The following is a 14,912-nucleotide window of genomic DNA, read 5'->3' as shown; positions in this document are numbered from 1 at the left end:
TGCTGCATGCCTTACACATCCACTCGTCCCGCCTCTTCTCGCCCATCCTGTTGCAAGTAGATTCTAAGATATCGGTACAATCAAAGTGTGGCACATACTGCACATTTAGCACAAGAATTTTTTTCCGATGGCAATACATCTCCACATAACGCACAATCACTCACAGTAAATAAATTTACTGTCATAGCACATATTTGGTATCAGATATTTATTAAATAGTAAATTTTGTTATTCTTTTATATGGCTACTGTTTAAATGTTTATTTGTGTGTAGTTATATCTTGCCATATTTAAACTATATATTTATTAAATTAACTATTTAAACCTTTTTTATATTATAGATTTTTGATGCTAAATAGTTTATTAACTTGTAATATATAGTATCGCAGAGATTTATTTAACGCTAACTTGAAGAACTTTTGTGATTTTTTCTAAAACAATTTAGGTTAAGAAGTGCCTAAAGTAATTATAAGTTAAAAATAACTGGGACTGCAACACTGCAAATCTGTAAAAAGCATAATGTTTAAACACAAACGAGTTCCCGCATGCGCTCGTTTTAGTGGTGCATGGGATGTATCTTGTAAAACTTGCATGTTTACTGAATAAAGATTTTTTGTAAACTTTGTAAACTCATGTTCAATAGAGCAAACTAGCCAAGTACAATAGGTGTGTGTGGTTTGTGTGTGTGTATGTGTGTGTGTGTGTGTGTGTGTGTGTGTGTGTGTGTGTGTTTGTGATTATACACATATATACAATTGTCAACGAACATTGAATCACAAAAAGCACTTGCTATTTGGTAAAATCATAAATGTTTGTTACATGATAAAAGCGTAATAATAGTAAGAAGTTTTACTGTATGAAATAATGCTATACTTTGTATAGTATTGGACATTTTTTTACAGCTAGTGTCTTGTGAATACAGTTTGAACACGAACAATCACAGGTTGTACTAATTTTACAGTAGTATCTAAGTGATCTTAATTTCTGATTCTAACTTATAAAGAAATTAACATTAAATTTTTTTTTTAAAGGAGAGACCGATCCTCTTTTAAGGCTTATTCTGTCCGTCCTCATGGGCCACTGGCCTGTGCGAGGATCTTATCAAACAGAATAAAGGGGAGAGTCGACACAGTACGAGGTTAATTCAATTGAGGATGTTTATCAGTTAATTTGACACCAACCCTTGGAATGGGCAGATCTGAGTCTTGGGCTACTGGATCCAATGAAAATTTCACTAAATTTAGATCTAAATTCAATTTCAAAAGATTTATGTTACAGCAAAACCAGATCCTAGATATTATGTAATAACAATAAAGAGGATGCAGTCATACAAACTATATGTAAGATGGTGTTAGCATTATATTATTCACTGTGTGTTACAGCAATTTGAAATCTCTTAAAAAATAGATTGTATTTTTAATTGGTAAGTTAAAAAAATGAACCGAAAAATGAAATGAATTGTAATTTGATATGCTTCTCTATGTTAATCAGCTGTAAATGAAGACTAATACACAATTTATTGTTGAATGAGAATTGATGACTTTATTACTTATAGTTGTTAGTTTTATACGTAATATTGCTTTTATATTGGCTTTTTAATCCTAGAACTGGCAATCAACATTATAATGCCGATCTGACATGCATGTGTTATGACAGTAGTTGATATAATAAATAAATCAACACTTCCACCACTATTTATATACCATTTCAAACATGAAGAATTGATTATATCAATATTGAAATTTGTTTCGATGGTCTGGAAACAGTGTCATAGAATGATTCTGATTCTGACTTGCCAGGAAGATTGTCTTCATTTAGCCATTTTGAAAAGTGGAGATGGGTATGGTTTATTATGTTGGTTATAGCCTGTTATAGCTTTGTTCTAGGCTATACTGTGCTAAATTTTGATATATTTTGGAAATATTAAAGGTAAAAATTAAATTCTTTTTGTTAATTTTTGAAAATAATCGTACCCATAGTAACAAATTTAGGTGCATCCCACCACTTTTCAGAAATAAACATAATTGGAAATTGACTATGAATTATTTATTGCTTTATGGTGCATATAATTCTGTAAATGTTTGTGTATTTTGGAAACATTTAGTGTGGGAATTATATGTTTTGTACATTTTTTAAAATAATCGTACCCATAGTAACAAATTTAGGTGCATCCCACCACTTTTCAGAAATAAACATAATTGGAAATTGACTATGAATTAATTTATTGCTTTATAGTGCATATAATTCTGTAAATGTTTGTGTATTTTAGAAACATTTAGTTTGGGAGTTATATGTTTTGTACATTTTTGAAAATAATCGTAACCATAGGACCAAATTTAGCCTTTTGTTTACTATTTGTGGTTTTTATAATAAATTAAATAAAATAAAGAATAAATTGGCTGTCTTTTATTTTAATATTTAAGGGACAGCTCCACCACTTTTCAACATAAAAAGTTTACTGTAACCATTGTTTTAAAATATGTTATGCATAATGTTTTTATACCATAATTATCTACACATTTTCCTGAAAACAATAATGTGTAGCACATTAATTTTATGTTAGAATTTTTTTAAAGTATTTAAAGAACGGTTACAAAACACTAAAAATGGCCTGCCATCTGAGGAAATATGACTGTCAGTTTGAGGGTTAATAGTGATGCCTAATTAATTTGAAATCTCTGATGAACATACCCATTTGTAAAAAAGTTCTGTATTTTATTTATTTGATGTTATCAATTAATTAAACTTATTTTGGGTTTTACTTTTTACCTTAAGTGATCTGAAGTATTAACTATGTGATTTTATATACTACTTATCAAGGCCAAGTCAACCAATTAAAAAAATTTGTGTAGAAAACGTATTATATTGTATTATATTATATATTGTATTATATTATATACGTATTGTATTATATTATATATTGTATAGGTATAATTTTTACGTGAATATTTTTCACATTTATTATATTTTTGTATATTTTACACTGAATAAAAAAAACCTTGAAAATTGGCCTTGTGTTTGTATATATATATATATATATATATATATATATATATATATATATATATATATATATATATATATATATGTATAGTATTAGCTATAATAAACAGTACTGAAACTGAATCAGCTCTAGTTGCCTTCTCGATCAGCTAATTCAATTGACAATTGTTGGCACGGCTTCATGTTCATTACTTCTTTCTTATTTGCGGTTAGTTTTTGCTAACATGGTGGTAACAACGGTAGAGAAAGTTTTTATCGTTGAGCATTATTTTCGCTCATACGGAATTGGACGAGCGGGTAGGCCAAGCTTGTCATACACTGCATTACGTTTTCAGGAACATTTCCACAAAATCCTGCCTAGAAATGCTGTGATTCTTAGTCTTGTTCAAACATTTCGAAGAACAGGTAGTGTTTTGACACAGAGAAAGGGCTTTTCAGGTCGCCCAACCACTGTCTGTACAAAGGAAAACCACGGAAGAGTGTTGCAGCAAGTGTTACAGTCACCGAAAGAAGCCCAATGCGAGCTTCTCTTAAAATTAATATTAGCAATACGTCAATGCGAAGAATGTTCAAAAACATTGGTGGTTTTCCCTACAGGATACAAACTGGACAACCTTTGAACTGTAGAAACAAACTAGCCAGAGTTCAGTACTGTGCTTCAATGTTAGCAATACGTTATAAAGAACTTGAGGTTCTGAGCGATGTATTGTTTACAGATGAATGTCATGTGCACATTAATGGTTTCATAAACAAGCAGAAAACATGTTTCTTTGGATTTGAACGTCCTGACATTGTTGTAGAGAGGCTACAGCATAGTAAGCATGTAACCATTTAGTGAGCTGTGTCTGGGAGGGGTATAGAAGGCATACCATACTTTTTGAAGGCAACAAGACTCAGGAGAAAGGTCATATTGAACATGTTAATACCCAAGTTTAACCGATTTTGCTTCCTTTTACTTGTATTTATTGGTAAAATCTATATGTAATGTTACTGTGTTTACCATAATAAAATATTACCAATTCAGTACTGTTTATTTTGGCTAATACTGTATATATATATATATATATATATATATATATATATATATATATATATATATATATGTATGTATATTTGCAACAGTTTACAAAATGGGCCAATTCTTAGCATATCCCTTTCAGTGTAATGTTGAGTCTTTCTGTAGATATCTTTTATAATGGCTGAGATCTAAAAGAGTAAAATGTATAATATGTCTTTATTAAGCTGGATCTGATTGAATTATTCTTGAAATGTTTATAGCCCAAACAATGACAAAGTATCTGATGATGTGTTCTTCGCATCATGTGTGCGCTGTGGCCGGATTCTGGAGAGCAAGGAGAGCAACACCTGGCGCTGGAAGGTATTCAACTTTGGTCTGGACCTGGTATGGTCCACACTCAACAACGTGTTGACTGTGCGACGGGCGACAGAGGACGTCACACTCAACGATCACCGGCCCCGCAGAGTCATGCTCAGGTCAGTTGTACACAGGATGATAATCTAGCTTCTCTCTATACCTTACTGGGGATGGAAAGGTATGGAATATCTACTGGAAGAATATTGATCCAGGGGCCATTAGTAAAACAATGTTATCATAAGAGTAATAGTGGCCTGAGTATGAGTCTCCCTATTGTAACTAATGTTTTTTGCAGAGTGATCCTGACAACTCTGGATGCACAAGGCCAGCCCAAACTCTCCCAGTCGTCAGGAGTGATGTCTGTCCTGCTGGTGCGCAACATTGAGGCCAAGATCATGGACTTGTGTCCTGAGTTTGAGGATCCTCTCTATGTCAGTGTCAACATCCTCTCCATCACGCCCAAAATTAACAAAGCGGCACAGAAGACTTCGTAGATCTGACATCAAGAGGCTCTTTGAGAGTCTCTTCTTGTACCAGTGTTATCACTATGACATTACACTTACAAAACGAATTTTAAATTGATCAGACTTAAAACTGCCCAATTAGAAAAAAAAACAACACACAGTTGAAAAGGCATTGTTATAAACACTTCAGTTAACATTAAATTAACTTGCAATAATTCAGAAACACTATAGTATTGTTGTGCCTATTTAAATATGTGCCAATGAAATAAAATGAGTACTTCTTGGTGACTTTTAAACAGTTTTTTTCTTTAGTTGCATGTTTTATAGTTTTCTATATTAATGGATGTATAAATGAATATGTCATAATTGGTTATATAATAATGTAATGTAAATATGTTCATAGTTTAAGGATTTACTTCTGGTCTTAAATAACTGTGAGGTCTTTGCTAATCTCTTTTAGTATTAAGTTGTTATACCTGAAACCACAAGACTACCATACCTTTTATTTTTAATGAATTTATATTCTTGAGAATTCAAAAGGCATATTTTGACATGTTAAATACCATTTACTGGAATATTCTCTAGTCTAATGGGATATCTCAGCCTTCCTAAAAAATAATTAGATAATTGTTGAGACATTCTAATTTTTATATATTAAAAACAACTGTAACCATCATAAAACATATTTTCCATGAGTTAAGTGCAGACACTAATTGAGATACTACTACAAGCAGCTGTGGAGAACACGTATTTCAACCTTTAGTGTTTCACCAGCCTTAACTGATAGGTTTCTTTGTCAATTCTTAATATTATAACTGCTCTCTAAATAGTCATGTTCATTGCATCAACTTACATTAAAAAGCTGTTATTGTCATAACTATTAAACCTTTTAACAAATTGTGAGTAACAAAGATCAAGTTAAATTTTAGCACAGTTTCTAGTCTTGAGCTGAGCAGAGCAATATGGTCCTGTGTTAGCTCTAGGAGCGAATGGATTATAATGGTACAAAGTAAAACTGTTATTGAGCCTTTTGTGGTATTTTAGATGTTGACACATTAATCTGAGATACTGATAATTGTATCTTTAAATAGATTTTCGAATAACAAATAGAAACCAGACATTTCTAAAATAAATGTAATGATATATTTGGCAAATTGTTTTCTTGTACTTGATATTTTATGTCTGCCTTTCCTGGCAGATAGTCTCAAGTGGGAAACCCCCTTCATCATAAGAAACCTTCCCTCTAATGCATCTTTAGTTTATTTACTAATCTCATTAACAGTAGGTTTCCAATATACCCCCTCTCCATATATTTGGGGCTGACCTTTTTTCATTTTGATGTTTTATCATTGGTTAATCTTTTTAGAGAACATAATTATTAACAATATAATGTCAGCTATTCTTTTAAAGGTTCAAGTTTAAATCTAATTTGGAAAATGGAAAGATCGTACGGTGTGGGGTCATGATGGTAAAACTCAGTAAAATAGCATCAAAGCTAACCTGGTATAAGCCATGGGTTAAGTTTATGGGGAGGTGATCATAATACTATAATAGTTATAAGTATAAGTTGCTTTGATTAACTGAAATTAGTCATTCCAACACAGTCTTACTTAATATAAAAATAATTCTTTTCTTGGTTAGATTTATTAGTTTTTAACTTAGTTTTACAAATTAACTTAGAAGTAGATAATTAGTTGGTTAAATGGTACTCACTAATGAGTTGTCAGGAGATAAATTTTATGTTACTTAAAGTTGTGAATTCCATTTTTTATAACATTAGTTTTAAGCTTTGCAAGTCACCCGTTGTGTTTATTATCTAGTCTTGTTTCTTCCTAATTTAGCTTATGTTAAGAAAGATTGTTTTCTGATAATTTTATCAAGGAGTTGTGCTTAGTACAAAATGTCTGTGGTGTAATAATCTTCCATTCCTAGGTTTCTTCCAGTATGTGTGGTGCCAATTTAAGTTTTTATAAGCTTTCTTACTTTTTAGTTACCAACTTATCTGATTGTATACTATTGAGATGAAACGTGAATCAAAAATCTATTGTAAATAGAAATATTTATTATTTGTTTAATAAATGATTAGTTCTGTTGTAAGAAAACTGACCGTTATCAAGTTGTATGATAAGTCTACTTCTCTCCATTCATAAGTGACCTTTACAACATTTTGAATATAGAGTATTTTTTTGCTTGTAGTTTATATGAAACAGCAGTTTCCATGTTTGATTTGCAGTCAGCTGTCTTCAGTACCAACTCGAATTGGGTAACTTTCAGTTATGATCTAAGTGGGCTTTTATCTATAACAAGACATGTACTTTCAATTTTGACTAGCCAATTAAGTAATAAAACTTTTTTATAAAAAAGTAAAGAAAAATAATATTTGTGAATTTTAATCTATAAAAATATTAAAGTGACATAAGTTATAGACATAATTTTAGTATTATTGTAGGGGAACTTATTTCAATTGAGTTAAAGTCTATAAGATCAAGTGGTAATAACATTTTTGTTTTGTTTTTATTGAACCAATTTCTCTCTGTTTAAATCAGCAATGTCAATTCTACAAATTAAATCAAAATAATATAGTTAAATTGTGTAAATAAAGTATATACACCTTGATATACCATGTTAAACCTTGATCTCTGATTGTAGATCTGGTGTGTTGGTACAGTTGAACACCAGATGTTTGAAGAAATTTCCAAAATTATATGCTTTGCTCATGATATATGTATGATATATTATTTAACATATATATTTTTGAAATAAATGTATTTAGAAACACAGTAAGTGCTTATAGAACAATTATGAGATAAATGAAATGTTTTTTTGAAGTTGTTCATGAACTACTCTTTAACTTTAACTACTCTTTAGAAATGGGAATTTATTATTGTTAAAAATCAAAGACATAAAAAATTGTTAAAATTTCAATTTCAAAATACATATGGGCACGCACGCACGCGCGCGCGCGCGCGCACACACACACACACACACACACACACACACAGTATAAAACTAAATCTGCCTGCAGAATGATTTAGATTTATATATTTTTGCGTTCATTTATTATCACATATTTTTTGAACTATCAGGAATTTATTACAAAAAATAGAAGTGGTAGAAATAAAAATGTAAGTGCCCAAAAGTAACTGAATTTGCTTATTAGACCATAACATGAGTAAACAATAGTGTTAAAATTTGTAAAATTCAGTCACGAAACAAGGCCTCAAGATGGACGTCCTTTTTTCTAAGAATAATAACAGTAATTTCCAATTTTCATAATTCATATTTATTATGGAAACATAAACAGACATGCAATGATAGGTCAGTAAGTAAAACATTGTTTTTTCTATTTCATGTTCACTCACAATAGTGTGGTAGTTCAGGTATTTGCTGGAAATTTTGTTTGTAAATATTTACAAAGAAGGTTATAAAACATCAAATATTAATTAAATTACAAAAAATTATTTATTTTCTCTATTGACAATTCATTTTTACATTATAGCTTTGAAAACCAACTGATCAAAGACCACATTTGTTTGACATTCCAGGTCAGTGGAACTTAAACAAAAAAACATTGTTTTGTAAAAAGAATTGTTTTCTTGTATTTACTATGGTTATTTAAATGTACTTTAGCAAACATAACCTATTGAACACTGAAATCTCTTCCTTCACTTAATACAGACAAATTTGCAACATACATCAATCATGCATTTGATTAGTGAATTTTGAAAAAAGCACATGAAGTATCACACCAGATCTATGATTAAAGGTACTGTATAAGGATTCCGGTTCACTATGTTGTCACTTACTATAAAAAACATAACCGAGTCCGAGTAAAATAAAATAAACAACTTTATTTAAAGTTTAATTCATCAATAAGTAAACATTAATTGATGAAATAATTCTGATTTAATAGAACAATCAGAATTTTGTTTGTTGTCGGATATTTATTTCAAGGCAATCCTTAGCCACGTTAAGGTACCAACATTCTATTTGGCGGACAGCTTATGCATTGCTTTGAAAATTTGTACAGCAACTAGATTACATTATATATAAATTGACTCAAAATTTGCTCATAAGTATGGCTATTTTCAACTTCAATTTAATTATTGCTTGTTTGCCTATTACAGTAATTAATAACGTAATATCTGAATAGAATTTTAATTATGGATGAATGATAGTAATAGGTTTAGCTACAAATGAAGATTGCTGTTACGGGTTATTTGATTAGAAAAGAAATGTTTGTTTATGGTTCACCAAAAAACTGTGTATTTTGTTTTAGTACATTCTTGTTTTTATAAATTTAAATAACAAGTACTTTTCTGAAAAAGTATTTTGAGATGTTTTATGGACTAACATCTTATCCTCAGTTGCTTGTATACTGATTCTTGGCTGACAAAATTGTTAAAATAGACAAACCTAATAAAAATACAGCCACATTGAAATAATAGGTTTAAATTACACTGTTTATCATAGTCAGCTATACTAAGTAATGTAGCATCTTCTACCGGTAAATCTCACAAAATGAAGTAATTACAGTTTAAAGATTTGTGTTTATAATTATTCCAAAATCATTGTTTAATTTGTCATAACTATTGTGAAGTAATGAGAACAAAATTTAAGCAGCAGAGCCGAATTCCACTTCCTTATATTTTATTGATTATTTTTAGTCAGGCAAACACAAAATGTCAGTTTCTCTCACTAATTAATATACAAACATTGAGACGTATATGTATCAGGAGTAAACATTTTAATAATAAATTATACTTACATAGTCAGTAAGTTTTGATGGTTCATATTTTTGAAATTAACACTTATTTGTTTAAAATATTTTGCTTTGTCTATGCTTTACAGATAATAATTCAATATGCAAATGAGATAAAAAATTTTTTGCCCTGAAATATGATTTTCTGTGTGGCAGGCATCAGGAAAAAACAATAAATAATCATAATATATGAAACACAGATAATAATATCTTGGTTTTTATAAACATGAACAACTGGGATAGAATCGTGAACAATGGGCACTGACGGTAAACTGCTCAATCGGTTTTAGTTTATAGAAGATTAAATAAAATAATGAAAATTGGTAATGAGTGATAATAACTATAACAATTAAAAACTAGTGGAAAGATTATTGAACAATGTCTTTATTGTTGTGTCTTTCTTTATCTTTTATATTACGTAACAAAATTATAATAGAACAAGTAAAAAGACCAAAAAAGGTCAAGCATATTAAAATCGATAGGTAAAAGTATTTGGACATTATTCTAAACTATCTTTTTTAAGTTTTAATACCCCAGTTTCTCCTACTGATCATGGCAAGTGCTGGAATAATGTTTTTTTTATACTGGGCGCAAAGTGTTGTAATATTTATTTTTAAACTATGTCCAAGGGACAAAAATTTTGTCATTTTGTGAGATTAACCTTACATGTTGTTTTATTGTGACCAATTTGACAACCATATATTGGGTTACAAGTGATTGATGATTAAGTAATTTTATTTGAGACATGTTTTATTGTTAAGTTCTTCGGATTCATGTAAGCTATACTTATATGTGTTAACTAAATAAACACCATGATATTATATCATATGAATGAGATTTTTTATTTAGTATAATTGTCATTATGTTATAATTTGTTGTATGATTATTGATTAGTTCAATAGTTTATGGATTTTGGTGTTTGTGTTGATTTATTACCAGTGGTGTGAAATTTGTTTACACATGCATACTTATATATTTTGTAAGATAATTAAATCCTTGGTTAGTTATATTTATTTTGTTTTAAATAACTATAGTAGTAAATATGTTATTAATTTTAATAACAAAATCAGTTTGTCTTTGGGTTATGCTTTTAGTTAGTAATTGAGGCAGCGATTTATTAATAAGTAGCATTGTATCCACCATTAATTATAATTTTCTCATTTAATTTATATGTTCTTATAATAACACTGAGCACAATATTATATCATTGAGTTATCATCTGCTTGTAGCATTCATTGATTTTTTTATAAGTATGGAATAGAGATTATTGTACAGAAATATATGTAAGGTTAATTACTGTTTCATAGTTTATGATTGTTAAATAAGTAATGGTTTAAATTTGTATTGCTGTACTCGCATTATATTATTTCTTACCTCCTTTCCAATTTTTGCAAGATTTAAAACAAATGAGTTTTTCCATTGAAATTGAGCACCCTTTTCAAATTCCAAGCAGGGAATTTTATATATATATATATATATATATATATATATATATATATATATATATATATATATATATATTATATATGGTAGATAGCATAATTTTCAGGTACAATGTTACTAACTGCTTCAATGGTTAATTTAAATTTGTGTTGTAATAGAATGGTCCTATTATACTTTTGGAATACTTTCAAATCTTACAAACCAAAAATGGTCTAAAATATAAAAATATATTGAATCTGATGCCTACATAACTTGCTTCTTTCCTACACTTAATTTTATTTTTGGACTCACCATATTATTAATTGCCCAAACTAAAAAATTGGACTGGACTTACATGCATTACTGTTTTAATTTGTTTATTACTTTTTTTAATAGTTTAAAACTATGAATTTTTTCATGTAATAGTGAAATACACCAAGGACAGCCTATACAAATAAATTGTGAAATTTGACAGTAATGAATAATTCAACAGTGCTATCTTTTTGTAAAGTAATGAAACATTAATAATGATCTCAATTCATACAAAAACATTAATACAGATTTCCAATTTATTTTGAAACAATACAGTATTTTTTTAATGTCCAGTTTTAACATTCATATTTGAATTAACACCTCTACTGTAAGAGATGTACAGAAAATGTAATGTATTTATTATGTAAATCTGATAAAGCAGAAACAAAATATATAGTAGTGGAGAGTAGAAATATTAAAAATTAGTCAAAAATTAGATATTGATTTCAGCCAGAAAAACACTCCATGACTATATATTTGTAGTCATACTAACTAGGTATAGAAATATTTCCTGTTGTATTGTTTGTGTTTCTCCAAGTTAATAATTTTGGTGATATTTCTGTTATTCCTAATTGTTAAGTAGTAATTCTGTTTAGCTAATCTTACAATAACAGTTAAAATACAATTTACTGTGTAGAATCACAATTTAGTTATCAGTCCAAAAAAGAAATAAATTTAGCACACGTTATGAAGGAACCATTGATAAACTATTGAAAGAAAATACATGCTTGCAGTATGACAATTTAAGAGCAGTAGACATTTATTTTGTGATCATAAACATTGAAAAATTTTATTTTCCAACATCCCAAGTTACTCTTATTGTTGAAAGATATTTCTCTGTACATATATTGGGAGAGTCTGTGACTTGAACACTTGTTATCATTATTTTGTTGAATCTGTCTCGCCTTATTCGGATAATATTCTAGCATAGGCCTGTGTGCCATGAGAATACACAGAATAAAATTACACAATCAGCCATCTCTCATTTTTATACATATTAAAAGAATTATTAATGCAGTGCAAAATATACAAAATGTAAGGGTAATATTGTTTGTTATACTTGAGCTAATATTAATTAGCAATGGTAAGAAATTATTACATTCAGATAGTTTATTTTAAATTAATATATCACTCGGAAGGCAGGCAAAATTTCTCTTCTATCTGCTGGATATCTCAAAAATGAATTGGGCTATAGACTTGGTCTCTCAATCTATCCATAGTGATTCCTGTTACACAATATATAGTCTGACATATTCTACCTTCTACTTGAATATTACTGAATACTTGTAAAAATTTACAATTCAGTGCCCCTAGAGCAAGTATTTTAAGAGAAAACCATTGACTTCTAAAAAACATTCTATAAAAAGTGTGATGTAAACTGACAGAATGTATAAGGTATCCGTCACAGAATAATTTAATGGTTTTGTATCATGGTTCACACCACAAAAGTATACAAAATGCAAATGATGTGTAATTTTTTTCTGACGTCACTGTTGGAAAACAATGCTACCAGTAAATTGGCATACTTAAGAGTGCAAAATTTATAGGTAGGTTTGTCGGAATTTCAACATCGGATCAAACTTTAATAAGTTATTCTCATAAGGGTAGTATATTAAATGAGTTGGGAGAGTTTATAAATCATCTTTTCTAACTAAATGTGATCGTGACGACATGACTCACTACTGTCCACTATGAGTCATACCACCACCTGTATTGTAAATGAGTGTTGTGACCTCACAGGTGAGTCATACAACAATCTTTAATGCACTCTAAATATCACACAGTTGCATTATAAACTTTGGAGATGTGTTTACAGCCAATATTAAGCACTTGAAAAACAGTTGAGCGTACAATAATAGGCAGCTACATTGACTGAAAATCGTAGAGAGCAAATAAATGATAACCCTTAATAACAAAATGTCAAATTTAGCCCTTTTAATTGTATCTTTAGTTTCAAACCTCAACCTAAATAAATTGTTGTGATAGACCTAGCAGATTATATTACGTCAATTATTAATAAATGTTTCAACTGTTATCGATATCTTGAATATCATTCAAGATTTTTAAAATTAGCTATTTAAAATGTTACAAGCAGTCCAGACCACTTTTTGGTTTTTTTTCCATAGACTCATAAATAATGAAGTTGTGAAGTTTGAATAGCTGGCACATTATAACTAAATGGCATACTAGGTTGGCCAACAAACAGCCATAATCTATATATATAAAAATGAAACTGTTCGTGTGTAACAGCATCACTCACAAACGGCTGGACGGATTCGCCTAATTTTTTTTTTAATTTGTTCGTCTTGATCTGTAGAAGGTTATAGGATACTTTTTATCCCTTTCCCGATTCAGGATTCCGCCCCACTGGTTACAGAAATACCCGTAAGAAATGCATTGCAGCAAACATATGTTATTAAGTGAAAGAGTCTTTTCAAATTTTTAATCAGCTGTTCTTTGTAAACATATATAATGCGACAAAAAATTGTTGTTATTTTTGACAGTAACTAAGTAAACATAAATATTTTTGACGTTTCTATGTAAACAAACATTTTTTGACATTTACAACGTGTCACAAATGTCAAATTTTTGATAAACGTGATTTGATATCTTTTTTACAATTTCCAAGAACAGTGTTATTTTCCATCAGTAAAAGGTTTAAAAAAATAGGCAAGTATTTTTGTTTTCTCATGTAAATATTCTTTGAAGAATGTTTTTCTCAACATTTTTTTTTACAGAATTCCTTTGAGCAGTTTTTTGACGAATTTTATTGGAAAATAACATAATGCCGCCAAGAAAAAAAAGTGCTTTAAGCCGTCACAGCGCACGTGCGATAGCAACAAAACGAATTCGTAATAATCAAAGCAACGACCAGCGCGCAAAGGTAAACGAATTGAATCGAATACGAACATCAGCATCAAGAATGATGCTGTCGCAAGAAGAAAGAGAAACATCAAATTTGAATGATAGATTGAGAATGCAAAGTAATCGAGCGGTTGCAAACAGATCAGGCGATGCACGACTTCAACATGACATGTATAAACAAGCTTTTAATTACGATCCTTCAGCAGACTACAATCAACACCCAAATAATACAACTAATAACGTTGTTTACCAAAACGCATTAAAATAAACAAAAAACTTTTATAATAGATTTTATGATATGCTACGATGTATTAGTACAGCAATAAATTAATTGGAAAAACGTATAATAAAATTAGTATTTCTTTTCGATGCTTGATTGATGTAGCCCTCTCTACTGCCACGCGAGCGGAGCCGCGGGTTTAGGCTAGTATTATTTATAAGATCAATTTTTACTCAGTATCTACTTGTTTTGACTGTTTTGGGAACAGTTATTGTTTCCACATGCCATATTATAGAGCATGTAAACAAACTTTTGAAGGGGGAGGTGGTTGGTTTTGGGCTCTGGGAGTCATGTTCGTTGAAATTACATTGACATTTTTGGTAAATGCTAGCATGAAAGCAATTGCAATAGGCTGATTTTGTATACATTTACCTAATAATGAGCTACTGAGTCAGAATGTAAGGTCTAAAAAATGTAAGTGCCCAGGATA

The 14,912-nt window shown here is 29.7% G+C and overlaps 1 protein-coding gene across 1 annotated transcript in view; it reads left to right on the top strand.

The window, feature by feature from the left end:
- The window catches only part of LOC124359381 (protein germ cell-less), a 55,550-nt gene extending 44,605 nt beyond the window's left edge, over positions 1–10,945 (top strand). Inside the window, exons 7-8 of the mRNA XM_046812074.1 lie at positions 4,281–4,496; positions 4,673–10,945. Coding sequence (XP_046668030.1) covers positions 4,281–4,496; positions 4,673–4,871 — 415 coding nt within the window. The 3' untranslated portion in view covers positions 4,872–10,945. The remainder of the gene's footprint in view (positions 1–4,280; positions 4,497–4,672) is intronic.
- Positions 10,946–14,912: the final 3,967 nt, after the last annotated feature.

This window comes from Homalodisca vitripennis, chromosome 4 (genome assembly GCF_021130785.1).
Source record: "Homalodisca vitripennis isolate AUS2020 chromosome 4, UT_GWSS_2.1, whole genome shotgun sequence".
Taxonomy (NCBI): domain Eukaryota; kingdom Metazoa; phylum Arthropoda; class Insecta; order Hemiptera; family Cicadellidae; genus Homalodisca; species Homalodisca vitripennis.
Note: the sequence above shows the minus strand (reverse complement) of the source record. Positions and strands in the feature narration are given on the sequence as shown.